Source organism: Chanodichthys erythropterus, chromosome 24 (genome assembly GCF_024489055.1).
Source record: "Chanodichthys erythropterus isolate Z2021 chromosome 24, ASM2448905v1, whole genome shotgun sequence".
In the NCBI taxonomy this organism is placed as follows: domain Eukaryota; kingdom Metazoa; phylum Chordata; class Actinopteri; order Cypriniformes; family Xenocyprididae; genus Chanodichthys; species Chanodichthys erythropterus.
The window spans coordinates 27355657-27369850 of record NC_090244.1 but is presented as its reverse complement, the minus strand read 5'-3'; the positions used below and the strand labels follow the sequence as shown (position 1 = coordinate 27369850).

At 41.6% G+C, this 14194-nt stretch overlaps 1 protein-coding gene and 1 long non-coding RNA gene across 2 annotated transcripts in view; one reads left to right on the top strand and one right to left on the bottom strand.

Annotated features, from left to right (window-relative positions):
* The first annotated feature begins 139 nt into the window (after window positions 1-139).
* Window positions 140-14194, top strand: part of slc7a10b (solute carrier family 7 member 10b) — a 15233-nt gene continuing 1178 nt past the window's right edge. The window contains exons 1-10 of the mRNA XM_067378796.1: window positions 140-281; window positions 5255-5459; window positions 5548-5699; window positions 6757-6882; window positions 8954-9107; window positions 11560-11683; window positions 12709-12812; window positions 13358-13454; window positions 13613-13762; window positions 13901-14078. Coding sequence (XP_067234897.1) covers window positions 140-281; window positions 5255-5459; window positions 5548-5699; window positions 6757-6882; window positions 8954-9107; window positions 11560-11683; window positions 12709-12812; window positions 13358-13454; window positions 13613-13762; window positions 13901-14078 — 1432 coding nt within the window. The remainder of the gene's footprint in view (window positions 282-5254; window positions 5460-5547; window positions 5700-6756; window positions 6883-8953; window positions 9108-11559; window positions 11684-12708; window positions 12813-13357; window positions 13455-13612; window positions 13763-13900; window positions 14079-14194) is intronic.
* The window catches only part of LOC137014474 (uncharacterized), a 21290-nt gene continuing 21005 nt past the window's right edge, over window positions 13910-14194 (bottom strand). Inside the window, exon 3 of the long non-coding RNA XR_010893850.1 lies at window positions 13910-14040. This is a non-coding gene — a long non-coding RNA (uncharacterized lncRNA). The remainder of the gene's footprint in view (window positions 14041-14194) is intronic.

Sequence of the window (14194 nt, the reverse complement as noted above, 5' to 3'; positions counted from 1 at the left end):
TCAGTCATGCCGCGCGCTCGTTAACATTCTGCCCGGACAGCGAGCGATGCGGCGCCTGCGCGGCCTTTTCACAGCCTTTCAATCCTCTGAAGCGAGTTGAAGAGAGGAAGCCCAGCTCTCTGTTCGTGCGGTAACTGAAATGGATGGAGTAGAGAGGAAAAGGACAGAGGCTCAGAGGAGCATCATGAAAGATAACGAACTTAAACGAGACTCCAGCATCCCTGAGCGCGTGACACTCAAGAAGGAGATTGGACTTCTGAGCGCGTGCGCGATCATCATTGGTAAGGAAACTTTACAACTTGTTTTCTCTTTGATGCTGAGTTCATTCTTCTAACATGTAAACGTATTCAGACTTATAAACACAGATGCACCACAGATATTCGCCATCTTGTTAGTCTTGGACCTTTTATGCACTAGAACACACATTATTGACCATTAACGCATTTTTAAATGCATGCTGGATATATTACCATAGTCGGATTGTGATTAATTGTGATTACTTTATGTACATGTAGATATTAATTGATTATTATATATTAATTATTATGTTTTAAATATGTATTTGATAGTTATTGATTTATTCATATTAATTACGTAATTGTTTAATAACATTAGTAACTGATCGTTTTATTATCCTGTATTACATAAACTTTATTTTATATAAAATATTAACTTTTTTGTTTTGGTTGTTTTTTTTTGTGTGTGATTCATTAGTATTACTTAGGAGCAGTAAGATTACTAATGTTTATGTATCTGACTTGAGATTCTTTTTTAAATCTAAAAATATCGTTAAACAATTGAATCTCAACAATTAATGAGTGTTAAACAACAATCAAATAAAGTTTGCAGATCGTTTTAACTTCATACTTGCTCAAAAAGTCTAAAATCAGCATCCACCATATGTTTGTCCTCTAAAATGGGCCACCGAATGAAAGCTAAAGATTGTTCCCTCCGCTTCTGATGGTATCCGGGGCTTTGACGGGCAGCAGTAAATTATTTATGCCTGCTGTTACGTAATGTCGTTGTACGACACTTGGGTGCTTGAGGGAAGAGCTGCCAGGAAGCGGGTTAGTGAGGGGGGCTGATCATTGTTTTGCGATGAAAACTCTCTCAGGTACTACAGCAGGGCTAGTACTGTTGACTAGGCAAGTATTTTTGATTGATTTCGAACGATATTGGGTACTGCTTCAAAGTCAGTGTTATAGTACAAAAATGTATCAGTTTGGTTACATAATCTTATTATTTTATATATTTATTATTTTTTTTTTTTTACTGGGAGGCATGCAGTAGCTCATGAACAGGACACTTGAGCTAGTCTTTACTCCAGTGAATATTTGTCAATGTGGGTTTATTTTTGTAAAATAACAAATCTTGACATTTATACCAAGAAGTTATTGAGAATTTCTTTCCATTATTGCCATGGGAAAAAAAAAAAAAAAAAAAAATTGCATTTTGACTTCTTTGGGAGGGAATTATAGGAGGGTTTGGGAGGGTCTGACTCCCCTAAAGAAGTCTTAATTCCCCCTCGTTGATCCCGCTCGTTTGCAGGGTCTGCTTTTTTGCAGATCTTTCTCCATTTGGCATGGTCGAGGGCGTCTTCCAGGGCAGTGCTGATGATGTTCATGTCTTCCTTCAGTCAGTCGTCCTCGTCGTTGGCATCCATGGGGACTTTCTGGCCACTGAATCTTTATTGCTCCATCCAATGTGTCTGTACCACGGTAGTCGCACTTCGCACAGTTTCTCCTTGATTGGGGCAACGCCCAGCCATTTCCTAACATCTTTGTTTGTTATGTGGTCCCATCTTATTAGCCCTAAGTCCGTACACATTTGCATCTCCATGACATGCAGGGCTTGTTCATATGCCCTAAAAGGCCACATGGAGAACTATGGTCTTAGATCCTGGCCTTAAGGGTGGTTGGGCATTCGGCACCCCAGTGAGCAGGCGCATTTCACATTAACCTGTGTTTTTTTGCCATCTCTGGTGATGATGGATTCGAGGTATTTGTAGTCCAGGGGTACTCCATCTTTTTGATGTTTAATTGCATGCCATGGTCCAAGCGTTTCTGTTTTTGCGTGTTTCGCTCGTGAGGAAGCAGTCATCGGCGTAAAGGAGTGACCAAGAACGAGTCGATTGCAAGTCCTTGGTGACTGTGTCCATACACAGGACAAACAGGACTGGTGAGAGGGGCGAGTCTTGGTGGACACCAACGGTAATTGGGAAGGGTGGCAATGTTCCAACAGGGCAGCGACGGTGCTGGTGACACTGGTGTAGAGGGGCTTGATCCAAGTCACGGGGGCTTCAGGGACACAGTGAGCCCGAAGGGCATGCCTGATGAAGTGGTGGGGCACTCTGTCAAAAGCCTTCTCCAGGTCAAGGACTGCCATATGTACTGGCTTTTTCTTCTCACAGTGCCTCTCCAGGAGCTGCCAGGTGGCATGGATTGCATCGGTGGTGCCGTATCCTTGGACAAAGCCGCATTGGTTTGGCGAAACAGAGAATATTTTCTGAAGCCAGCCTTCGATAACTTGCTTGAATCTCTTCATTGTGTGGCATAGGAGGCGGATTGGGTGGTAATTGGGGCATTTGGCCATGTCACCTTTGCCCTTCCAGATGGGCACACTGGTGTTGGTCAGCCAAGCGTTGGGCTTCACCATCAGTGGCAATTTGACTGAACAAATCAGTTAGGATGATGATGCCTCAGTGGCCGAGAAGTTTCCAGTTGTCGTCAGGGCCCATCGTTTTCCCATTTCTTTTTCGCTTTGCCATCTTGACTGCTACCTCGGCACTGGTGATGGCAGGGACTGGCATGCTTTTGGTTTAGTAATAGATCTAGGTTGCTCCTCCTGATGTGTCAAGGTCAACACATAGTTGGTCGAAGTGGCCGGCTTTCGCCACCACAACTGGCTACTTTGCCGCCACATTGTGAGACTGGTAATGTTGGTATAGTATTTTTTGGTAAAGCTGCCGTTAGAAGCTCCGGTTTCTATAGAAACAGTTCGTGTCCTGAGACATGCACTTAGGACTGGACCTGCGCATTGGCTGGTCTAGCCTGAAAAATAAGCTTTTTTAAAAAAAAAGCACCATATATGGTACAGTTAATGACATATTTTGTTGCTGATTTGAAATATGTTATTTAATTGTGAATTCATCAAGCAGTTTTTGAGATTTCCGGATTCCCCCATAGAGCTCTGGAGGTCACGTGACCCATTCTGTTTACACCACCATGCTGGCAGGCAGGGACAGCCGGGATTGAATATAAAATGAATGGCGCCAGCATCAGTTTCAAGGCAACAGAGTTCACTGTGAACTTTAATTAATATATATATATATTTATACATAATAGATCCCTATAATGCCCCGGGGTGCTTTTAACGTGTATCGATAAAGGAACGGATAGCTTTTCTGACCTGCAGTATTCTGATATGTACAACTACTTCATCAACTTTCCCTCGTCCTACTCCGGAGACTCTTTAAAAGCCTACAAAAACCTGGAGGGGTACAAATGGACACAATCTCATTTTGTGATGAACATTCAACTTTGAAATCTGACGGCTAAATCCTACTTCGTCGTCATTAGAAGCGTAACTCAACTGTGTTTTTAGGTAACGTAATCGACCCTAGCTGTTCTTGTTTGTAGGTAGCCAGCATAGCTATATCACCGTGAGTACAGTAGACATCATAAATGTCATGAAATCTTAAACCGTTTAACCCCAAATTTTTCCCAGACATGAAAATATCCAAATGAGGTGTCATTAGTTGCCCCTTGAATTTCTTTTTTAATTTTTATGGAAATGTGTGTGAAAAGTTGTTTAATTGTGTAAATAATGTGTAACGTTACGTTATACTGAAAATTCTTATATAGCCTATCAGTCCAGTTATTTAACACATTTTAAACTCTTTCATATCATTTTGTTGTGTGGGTTAGCACATTTTGTTTGCAGTGAACCATTTCAGTCGTCTATCAGGATCCTTAGGAATACGATAAAATGATTTCCTCTTTGCTTTCCCGTGCCTGTTCTGACATCCTGGCGCACAGCAGCTGTCCATCATGTTGAAATAGTATGGTTAGTAAGGTCTAAACAGTCTGGTTTTAAATAATTGTCCGACCACTATTGACATCAATGCTACAGCCGCTCTAGCGCTTTCCTGATGGCCTGCAGAAATGGAGGAGTTTCAATTGCGTGACGTCAACCTCCGGAGTAGATATGACTTGGTTTTGTGTGCCAGAAATAACTGCCCAGAGGCAAATATGGCCACCAATTGAACAGACTCTGCTTGAAAGGGACTTTGCCATTATACTTATTAGGATTTTTTAGGATTTTCTGATGAATAGGAAGTAAATAGAAAACAATTATAACATGGTATATATCAGAGTCACCAGTGTGATTTCATTGTGTTCACTGGTTTGTCCAAGAGCAAATGTTAAAGGTGCAATAGGACATTTTCGGAGAGGCTAGCAATAGCAAGCTAGCCTTTAAATCATAACATCACACCCAACCTTCAGAGCGTCTCCAAAGCCACACCTCCTCCAAAACACGTGAAGGCACACACACAGCTGCTCTTGGCAAAGCATCACAAAAGACGGCGTTAAACTACCTCATGTCTTAAAGCACATAGCATTACAATAAAACTTAGAGAGCTTGTACCTGACTGCAGATTCATTTTGCTGTTGATACTGTTGACATGGAAACAGCTCCAGTTAGAAAATCACAGGTTGCCATCTCTTAATTAAGGATACTTGTGGCGTGAACGCAGCATAAGCTCATTGTTTTGATTTGGTAGGAACTGTAAAATGTGGCTGCTGTTTGCGGTGCTCGGTGACTGACGTCTGTCTACATAAACTCTGCATAGCATGAAACACGCTGATGACGCCTGTTGTCTGCGCGAACAGGGTGCGCGAGGGTATGTAAAAACATATACGTTGACAGGCAGGTAGGACATTGTATTATTTCATTCAGACCGAATATAATGATTGGATGAACATTTTATGGTCCTACACCTTCCACAGATGAGATATATTTAGACCATTTAAGATAGTGATTGCTATCAGAATATGCTGAGATTTTAAACCGGTATAACAAAAAATGTTTCTGTAGAGAATCACCTATTGCACCTTTAATATGAAGCTGTGAATGTAAAACATTCAGACCAGGAAAAGACAACAGGTTTGCATTATGAATGACTGGATCTGTTGTGTTCAGGACAAATGTAGATAGGAAATAACAATTACATGTGATTTGTTTGTTTTCTCAGGTAACATTATTGGCTCAGGAATCTTCATCTCTCCTAAGGGTGTTCTGGAGCATTCAGGTTCCGTTGGGATAGCGCTGGTGGTGTGGGTGTTAGGAGGAGGTGTAGCAGCACTGGGTTCCCTTTGCTATGCTGAGCTAGGGGTCACCATCCCCAAATCTGGGGGAGACTATTCCTACGTCACAGAGATTTTTGGTGGTCTCATGGGGTATGACAGGTTCAAAAATGATCTATTAAAAAATAAATGAAAATCAAATGTCTGTCACATATCCTGAATGTGTTGTGTTGCTCTCTAGGTTTCTGCTGTTATGGAGTGCAGTATTGATCATGTATCCCACTACATTGGCAGTCATAGCGCTCACTTTCTCCAACTATGTGCTTCAACCAGTTTTTCCATACTGCATTCCTCCATTCATAGCCACACGCATGCTGTCCGCCATCTGCATATGTGAGTGCTTGCTTCTTTGTTTATGTATTTGATTTATTTTGAAATGGCTTTAGTTAACCTGATGATTTGGCAGAATTTAACCTTGGGAATGAAGTAGAAAGCAAACATATAATGACTATTTTCAAACAGGTTGCCCAAAACCTTCACCCATGAATGCTTGCAACTCGATAGGAGAAAGCATACCATGCCATTTATAACGATACATAAATGAAAATTAATGAGGACTGAGGCTGTTAAGCTCCAAAATGAAAAGAAGCAGCATATAAGTATGCAAAAGTGTCATAAAAGTATCATAAATGTAGTCCAAAACTAATTTCAATCCTGTTGAAGTGGCCCTATTATGCTATTTTAAAGGTTCCTTAAATAAAATAAGAAATATCTTGTTTCTTAGTGGTTTTAGATTATTTTAATGCTTGTTTTGTGTTGTTTTAAATTCATTTAAATCATCTTGAGGCCCCCTTCGAAGTTTGCTGAGGCCCCCTAGTGGGCCCCTGGTTGAGAACCACTGGTCTAAAAGCTTTGGAATGACCCAGTTAGAGTTACAACCCTGGATTTGTGCCAAAAGCACTTGACTGCTCAGTGATGGAGGTGGCATGGGTCTATAGCATGTGATTGCTGCATTAACTGTCTTTGTTCAAGCCTGTTATGTGGAGTCATGCACACAAACCAACACAACAAGAGCAAGACAGCGCCAGGAAAACGCAAGGCATTCAATCTCCTCACAAACATGCTCTTTGCTCCCAGTTTTTGTTCTCATTGAAAGTTATTTGTTTCAATTGGGCTTAAACTTCTCTTGGAAAAGGGAAAGTGATTATGAAAGAGTGTGTAAGCGGTGACACTGATGGATGAGCCCATAGAATCACAAGTCCAACTCTCCCCCATACAAGCTAATCCTAAATCAGTATTTCCTGATGGCAGCGAATCAGAATTTGACATGCAAGCTTTAGTCACAATGTTAGAAACACATTGAATTTGAAGTCACACATTAAGTGAATCAATTAAGACATTATTCAACCGTTTATGCTGTCTCTCTCTGTGTGTGTGTGAATATTTGTAGTGTTTCTGACATGGGTGAACTGCTACAGCGTGCGTTTGGCCACACGGATCCAGGACGCATTTACAGTGGGAAAGCTTCTGGCTCTGGGGCTCATCATTACTGTCGGTTTGGTGCAGATCTGTGGAGGTGAGAATGTCACATGGATATCTAGAGAGCTGTATGTTAATGTCATTAATTCTAAAAAGTAATATAATTAAAATACTTATAAAAAGAAGTAATTAAAACATCAGCACTAAAACTTTAACGGAACACTGGCTAATTTTCCAACTCCCCTAGAGTTAAACAGTTGAGTTTTACCATTTTCGAATCCATTCAGCCGATCTCTGGTTCTGGCGGTAGCACTTTTAGCATAGCTTAGCATAGTTCATTGAATCTGATTAGACCGTTAGCATCTCGCTCAAAAATGACCAAAGAGTTTTGGTATTTTTCCTATTTAAAACTTGACTCTTCTGTAGTTACATTGTGTACTAAGACCGACAGAAAATGAAAAGTTGCGATTTTCTAGGCTGATATGGCTAGGAACTATATTCTCATTCAGGCGTAATAATCAAGGAACGTTGCTGTCGTAGCATGGGTGCAGCAGTGCAATGATATTACTCTCACTAATGTCTCCGTGGTTGCAAGGCACGCTCCCCATGCAAGCAGGGGGTCACTGCTTAATATCATTGCGCCTGCTGCAAAGAAGCTGTTTAAACTGGACACGTCAAAGCAAACGTTCCTTTACGCATCTATTTACTGTATTTCCATTTTCAACAGACTCAAACGTGGAGTAAAGTGAATGCACATCTGCATGGGCGTAGGTTTGGTCTCAGCTTTGGTGGGGACACAAGAGGTAGAGAGGTAGACTTTGAGAACTTTTGGAGCATAATAATAAGCCAAAAAAACAAAGCAAAAAAACATCTTTATTCTACTCTTTGGCACTCAAAATTATAACTCCATTATGGCTACTTTCCACATTTTACTTTCTACATAAGAAGCTTGTCCCCTATGCAAATGCAGGGGACAAACTTCTTATGTGGAAAGTAGCCATAATGGAGTTATAATTTGTCCCCTTTATGTCCCCTTTCTTCTCCACTCTCTGGCCTTTGTATGTGGCAGAGAGACAGTAACTTACCGTCTGCGTCGTCAACATGCGCGCACACACTCACACACACACACACACACACCATCCGCTCGCTGCTAGTGCAAGCACAAAAGTAGTCCCGGCCCGCGCGTGTAGCCTGTTATTACGGCGTTTCTTGTACTGTCGTCGTCCTGGCCGTTAGAATCGATCCAAATAGTAGTGCAAAGTTCCAAATAGCAGTTCAAAGGAGCTTGCTAAATATTGGTGGGGACAAATTTGTCATCTCAAAATATTGATAGGGACTAGTACCTAGCGTCCCCCCCTAAACCTACGCCCATGCACATCTGTATACTGAATCCAGTGTAGACAGCATCAGTGGTTATAATGCGTCACGTTTGTGTGTCGTCAAAGATCCCACAAAATCCAAACAAGCTGTTTTTTGGCGCTTGATTAAACAGATGCTTTGTTTATAATGAGGAGGACCTTTTTAAGGGTTTAAAAATTGCAGGATGTTTTAATGGTACAAAGACCTCTTATATGTCAAAAGATCAAGGCAAATTTGATTTCTCATGTCATGACCCCTTTAATGCAAAATAATGCATATTATCAATTGAATCTCCTGACTTGTAAATATAGTAAACATATAGTTCACCCAAAAATGAAACATTTACTCACACTTCTTTTATGTTCCACAGAAGAAAAAAATTAATGTACAGGTTTGAAACAACATGAAGTTGAGTAAATGTTGACAGAATATTAATTTTTGGATGAACCATCCCTTTAATAAGGTATTTTCTTACCATAGAAAAGACTGAAGCTTACTAGCTAAATACAACTCATATTGGTTTGCAAATTCTGCATGCAGTCAAAAAAAAAAAAAAACAGTAAAAAGACTTCATCAAAGTGAAAACAGATCTCAAGAATAATTATGAAATTGGAATCTGAAATATTTGGTTCATAAGTACACACCCCATGGGAAATCTATTGACAAGGCTTTTGATAAAGCAAACTATTTTATACTGATATATCAGTCTGTCAGTTAGTAATCCTTTCAATCAATTCAAAAGTTATCTATCTTCAGAGCACAACTGTTTGTTGCTTGTCAGATTAACAGATCTGTTCTTGTCTGCTCAGGTAACTATGAGAGCCTGACCCCACAGGTGGCGTTCACGTTTAATAAAGCTCCATCTATAGGGCAGATTGCCCTGGCTTTCCTTCATGCCTCCTTTGCCTTCAGCGGCTGGAATTTTCTCAACTATGTTACGGAGGAGGTGGTGGATCCGAGGAGGTTAGTCTGATACCACTTTTAAAACATGATTAGACTGACAAAATCTGCTGGAATAATTGTACTGGCTCATTCTGAGGAAACTGCTACCAATTATCATTATAAGAATTTGAGTCACATTAGTAATTTAAGCTATACACTGTATACATTAAAATTCTAAAATTGTAATTGACTGTCACACTATCACACCCCATGGATTTTTGTTTTCAGTTAGACTGATATTGGAATTTGCCTTTTGGATAATTAAAGCCTGTTATATGTCGTCTTCTTCGTCATGCGTTTGTCTCACCACACAACCCGTGACAGAAGACCCGATCCAAAAAAAGTAAAGTAAGCAGTGTATTGTTCGTGTTTTGTTTTTTGTTTTGTTTTTTATTATCATGGACTTTCCTGCTGTCAAGTTTTTTGTGCCTTGAGCAGGGAGACCGCTCCCTTGAAGAACACCTGGAGGAATTCTTGGATTTGGCCGATCAGACCACCTTCCTGCATGACTGCCTGTGCACGTTTCTCTGCATTGGCCTTAACACCTCCACACGAGCGCAGTTGTCCAGGGAGGCTCCTCGAGGGAGCTTCGCCTCCTTTGTGGAGTGGGTGTTGGTATCACCAGCCCCACTCCCAACCAAGTGCCCCGCCAGAACCCATCGGTTGGGATAAAGCAGTTTGAGCCCACTGCAGATGACGAGTCCTTCTCCACCGTGAGCTGCAAACCCAGGCCATCTGGGGCTTGTGACGCCACGGAGCCTGAAATGCGCAAGTCTGACCGAGTGCACATACCAGCTGCACCTTCCACCACCGAGGGAGCCATCATGGAATCGGAGGGCAAGGAGGAGCACTGAGAGCGAGACTCTGGCAGCACCAAATTCGGACCACAAATTAAGAGAATCTTCATCTGTCCCGTCAGTCCCTCCCAGCCTCCCTCACCCCCCACCTCTTTCAACCACCTTGGAGGACTTAGCCCTTATCATTGGACTGTTTCTTTCTCTCCAGCCGCAGCCCTCAGCCACTCCTGCCACCCACTCGTTACCATCTCCCACCAGTCCCTCTGTATCCACTCCTCCTCTCAGTCACACGGATCCACCTCAGGCCAGCTGGGAACCATCTCCGCCTGGACAAGAGGAGCCCATGACTATGCCTACAACCACAGCAGACTACACTCCACTTTGATCTGTCCCCTTGAATCCCGTGCCTTCGCTCCTCCCACCCACGATTCCAGCGTGGACCATCAGCCATTCAGGCCTCGCCATGCTCCCTCGGTCAGTTGGCTCCACCTGGGTCAGACCTCGCCACACCTGCACTGCAGACATGCGGGTTGTCCGCTGTGATTTAGCTTCCACCCCTTCTACTTCTACCCCCTCTACTACCTCGGTCACTCCCGCTTGCCCTCTGATCTCCAGAACCACACCATCATCGCAGGGGTTCATCACTGCGGCTAAGTCGCGGCCGCCGGGGTCTTCCACGTCGCTCCATCACCTCGGCCCTTCGGCTACGAGGTGGGCTCTCGCTCCAGCGTCATTGCCTACGGCTGTCGATGGAGCATAGTTCTGGCTGTGGCCTGGGCACCTGCCATCACGCCCCTGCTCAAGGCTTCTCCCTGGCTCCACCTTCAGCACCAACCTGAACCTTTCAGATCCACCTTCTCCCGGGCAGCTGTCCACCTCCGGAACCACCTCCTGTATCCTCTGCTAGTTTGGCCATCCCTTCGCGGGCATTCTGTCACACTATCACACCACATGGACTTTTGTTTTCAATCAGTACCTTTTTCCCATAGTTAGTTTGTTTTCATGGACACACCTTCTGTTCTGTTTTTGTCGGGTCTCGTCAGTGTGCATGTTGTGTTGGACTGCTATTGGAATTTGCCTTTTGGATTATTAAAGCCTGTTATACTTCATCATCTTCATCGTGTGTTTGTCTCACCACACAGCCCGTGACACTGACAATGGGCTAAATACATTTTTGACTCACTTTTTTAACCCACAATTATTATGTGAAGTTCACAACGTAATTTCGGGAAGAGTGTACCAATCTAATCTTTCAATTAGTGAAATTTAAACATAATCTTAAGAGGAGGGAACCCTAATCTTTCAATTACATCCAAAGCATATAAGCAGGTACTCACTCTGCTCTGGCATCAGTTGTTTCGATATCCCTCCACCTCCCGAACTCCACCACATAATTTAGGCATCTCATCTATCGTACTCCTCTTCCAGGCATTATCCCTGGGGGATATATCCAAGCTCAAGTTGAAGCTGCTTCCTCGAGCCCCTCCACAGCGGACAGCAAGCCAAATACGCTTAATCTTATTAGCTTAAAGATTTTATGAGGAAACAAACCCGTGAACTACTCCATAATTTCTACACATTTACCCTTTAACCACACATGCACTATGGCTGGATATATAAATTTGAATATTATTTTTATGGGTATGTTGTTGTTTTTTTGTTTTTTTTTACCTCAGGAATCTGCCACGAGCCATATACATCTCCATTCCACTGGTGACGTTTGTGTACACTCTCACAAACATTGCATATTTTTCCTCCATGTCTCCTGAGGAACTGCTGTCCTCCAATGCAGTGGCTGTTGTAAGTACAGGCCTTTGACTCGCTGGGTTCATTCTTATTAGATTATTAGCACTCTTCTAACACTCAAGAATGGATTCACAACACATTTGTTTCTGTGTGTGGGACTCACACAATTACAGTCTGCAGAAAGCAGACAAAATTTCAATAAAGTCGGCATGAAAAAGAAGTTGCGCTCATCTTTTCTTCCCTATTGTGATGTACATCCAAGTGAAACGGCTTCTGGAACAAAAACAAATGTAGAGCGGGACTTGATTTTTTCCGTGGGGAAGTGATTGGATGCTTGTGGTTTGCTATTGGTGGATCTCATGTGAGTGATAAGGGCACATGAATTTCAAAATAATGATGTGCACAGATAAATAATTTATAATAAATACTGCAAGAATTGTCCATTTTGATTTCATGGTGATTTTAAAAACAGATGTTTGTGAATGCTTTCTTTTGATAAGGGCAGCAGTTCTTCATTCAATTCTTCATTCAATTTATGATTACATCAGTGATATTTTAATATCACTGAGACACTATTATAGCTTTATTTTAGTGTTTTAAGTTAGATTTTTATTTCTGTATTTTCAGTTTTCATTTTAATTTTAATTAAAGTTTTTGTGGTTTTGTTGTGTTTATGTCTCTCTCTATTTTTTTTTTTTTTTATTCGTTTTAATTTAAGTTGTTTTAGTTTTAGTTAACTATAAAAAAGCTGGATTAAGTGATAAATATGTAAGCTGGGATCCTGTATATCCATTGATTCAGGTGTCTGGATCGCGTTGGTGGAGTGATGCTGTAGTGTTAGTAAAGTATGTCAGATTGTGGCAGTCTGCTGCATCTTTCCGCTCAAGATTGTCTGTGTAAATGTGGTCAACACAGGTTGTGTGGCTGCATTTGTACATTGCTTGATTTGAAAACGTTAATAAAGCAGTCAACACAGACAGCACATGGAAATAAACTGTGGTATCAGTGGTCAACACCTTCTCGTCTGAATATGTTGATTCTGTTAATGATGTGCTAAAGCTTTGTTTTGCTTGCCTTAGACCTTCGGTGAAAAACTCCTTGGGGTGTTTTCCACCCTCATGCCGATCTCTGTGGCTCTCTCCACTTTTGGGGGCATCAATGGTTACCTCTTCACCTCCTCCAGGTGAACGCATTTCTTTTTACCTTTGCCCTACCTTCTGAGGAACATTCTATAGATTCATCACGAATGGTGAACATGAATGAATCATGAATGGTGATCATGTTGATCATGAATGATGAACGTTATGTCATTGCCACCACACACTGTGCACACAACATCAATTTGATAACAGCGCCACCTATTGGCAAAAAAAGCAATTTAATCGTATTACCAGTGATCGTATTTATGATTTTATCTTGTTTTCGCTTAAAATAATCTAAAACTGTCTTTAGTTACTTATTGTTGTCACTGGTCTGATGTTCCCAGCCATGCTTGCATGACTCAATGTGCCTTTTTTTGTGCTTGGCCCCTTAATTTCTGCTTGCAGCTATATTATTGTTGTTGTTGTCGTTGTAAACAAGTAGTATCTTACGCAATTTGCTTTTCAAGTAATTAAATATACTTTTAAGAATATTTAGATATTTGTACTGGAAAGCAGTACTGCTTATGACAGTGATTCTTTGTTATGCATTTACTGTTTATGTGTGTGTTTGTTCGACAACATTCAGGTTGTGTTTCTCCGGGGCACGGGAAGGACATTTACCCAGCCTTCTTGCTATGATCCACTTTAAGCACTGCACACCGATTCCAGCTCTGCTTGTCTGTGTATGTGATTTTCATATGAGAACAATGAGTTTTTGTTTGAGCAACAACCCTATTGTGTTGCTTCTCTGGATGTAACTTGTTCTAATTTGTTCCCATTAACTTGAATGAACTCTTCGTTTTATTCTTTCTCTATTGTGCCTCTTGATCATATCTTTCAGTGCACTGCCACGATCGTAATCTTGTGCATTGGAGAAACTCACAACCTTATAAACTATGTATCTTTCATCAACTACCTCTCTTATGGAGTCACGATTGCTGGCCTGCTCTACTACAGATGGAAGAAGCCAAACTTATACAGGCCCATCAAGGTATTCAGTGATGTACAAATATTATAAAAAGCCTGTGTGTATTCTTTTCTACATCCATGTACTTATGTTTCATAGTAAAGCAAAACGGTGCATTATAAATGTGTGGATATCAAAGCTTTAGGTTTGTTCCCTTGTCAGGTGAGTCTCCTAGTGCCGGTGTGTTATCTGCTCTTCTGGGTTCTTCTGCTGGGCTTCAGTTTGCACTCAGAGCCACTGGTGTGTGGAGTGGGGCTGGTCATTATGCTCACTGGAGTACCAGTTTATTTCCTGGGAGTTTACTGGAAAGACAAGCCAAAATGTGTATATGACTTCATTGGTAAGTAGACTGGATATCTTCAGCAAAGAATATCTTCACAATATACATGTTGAATTGAATCATTTGCTCAGCCTCATGCCATTCCAAACCTTTTTTCCCATGGAAAACAAAATAAG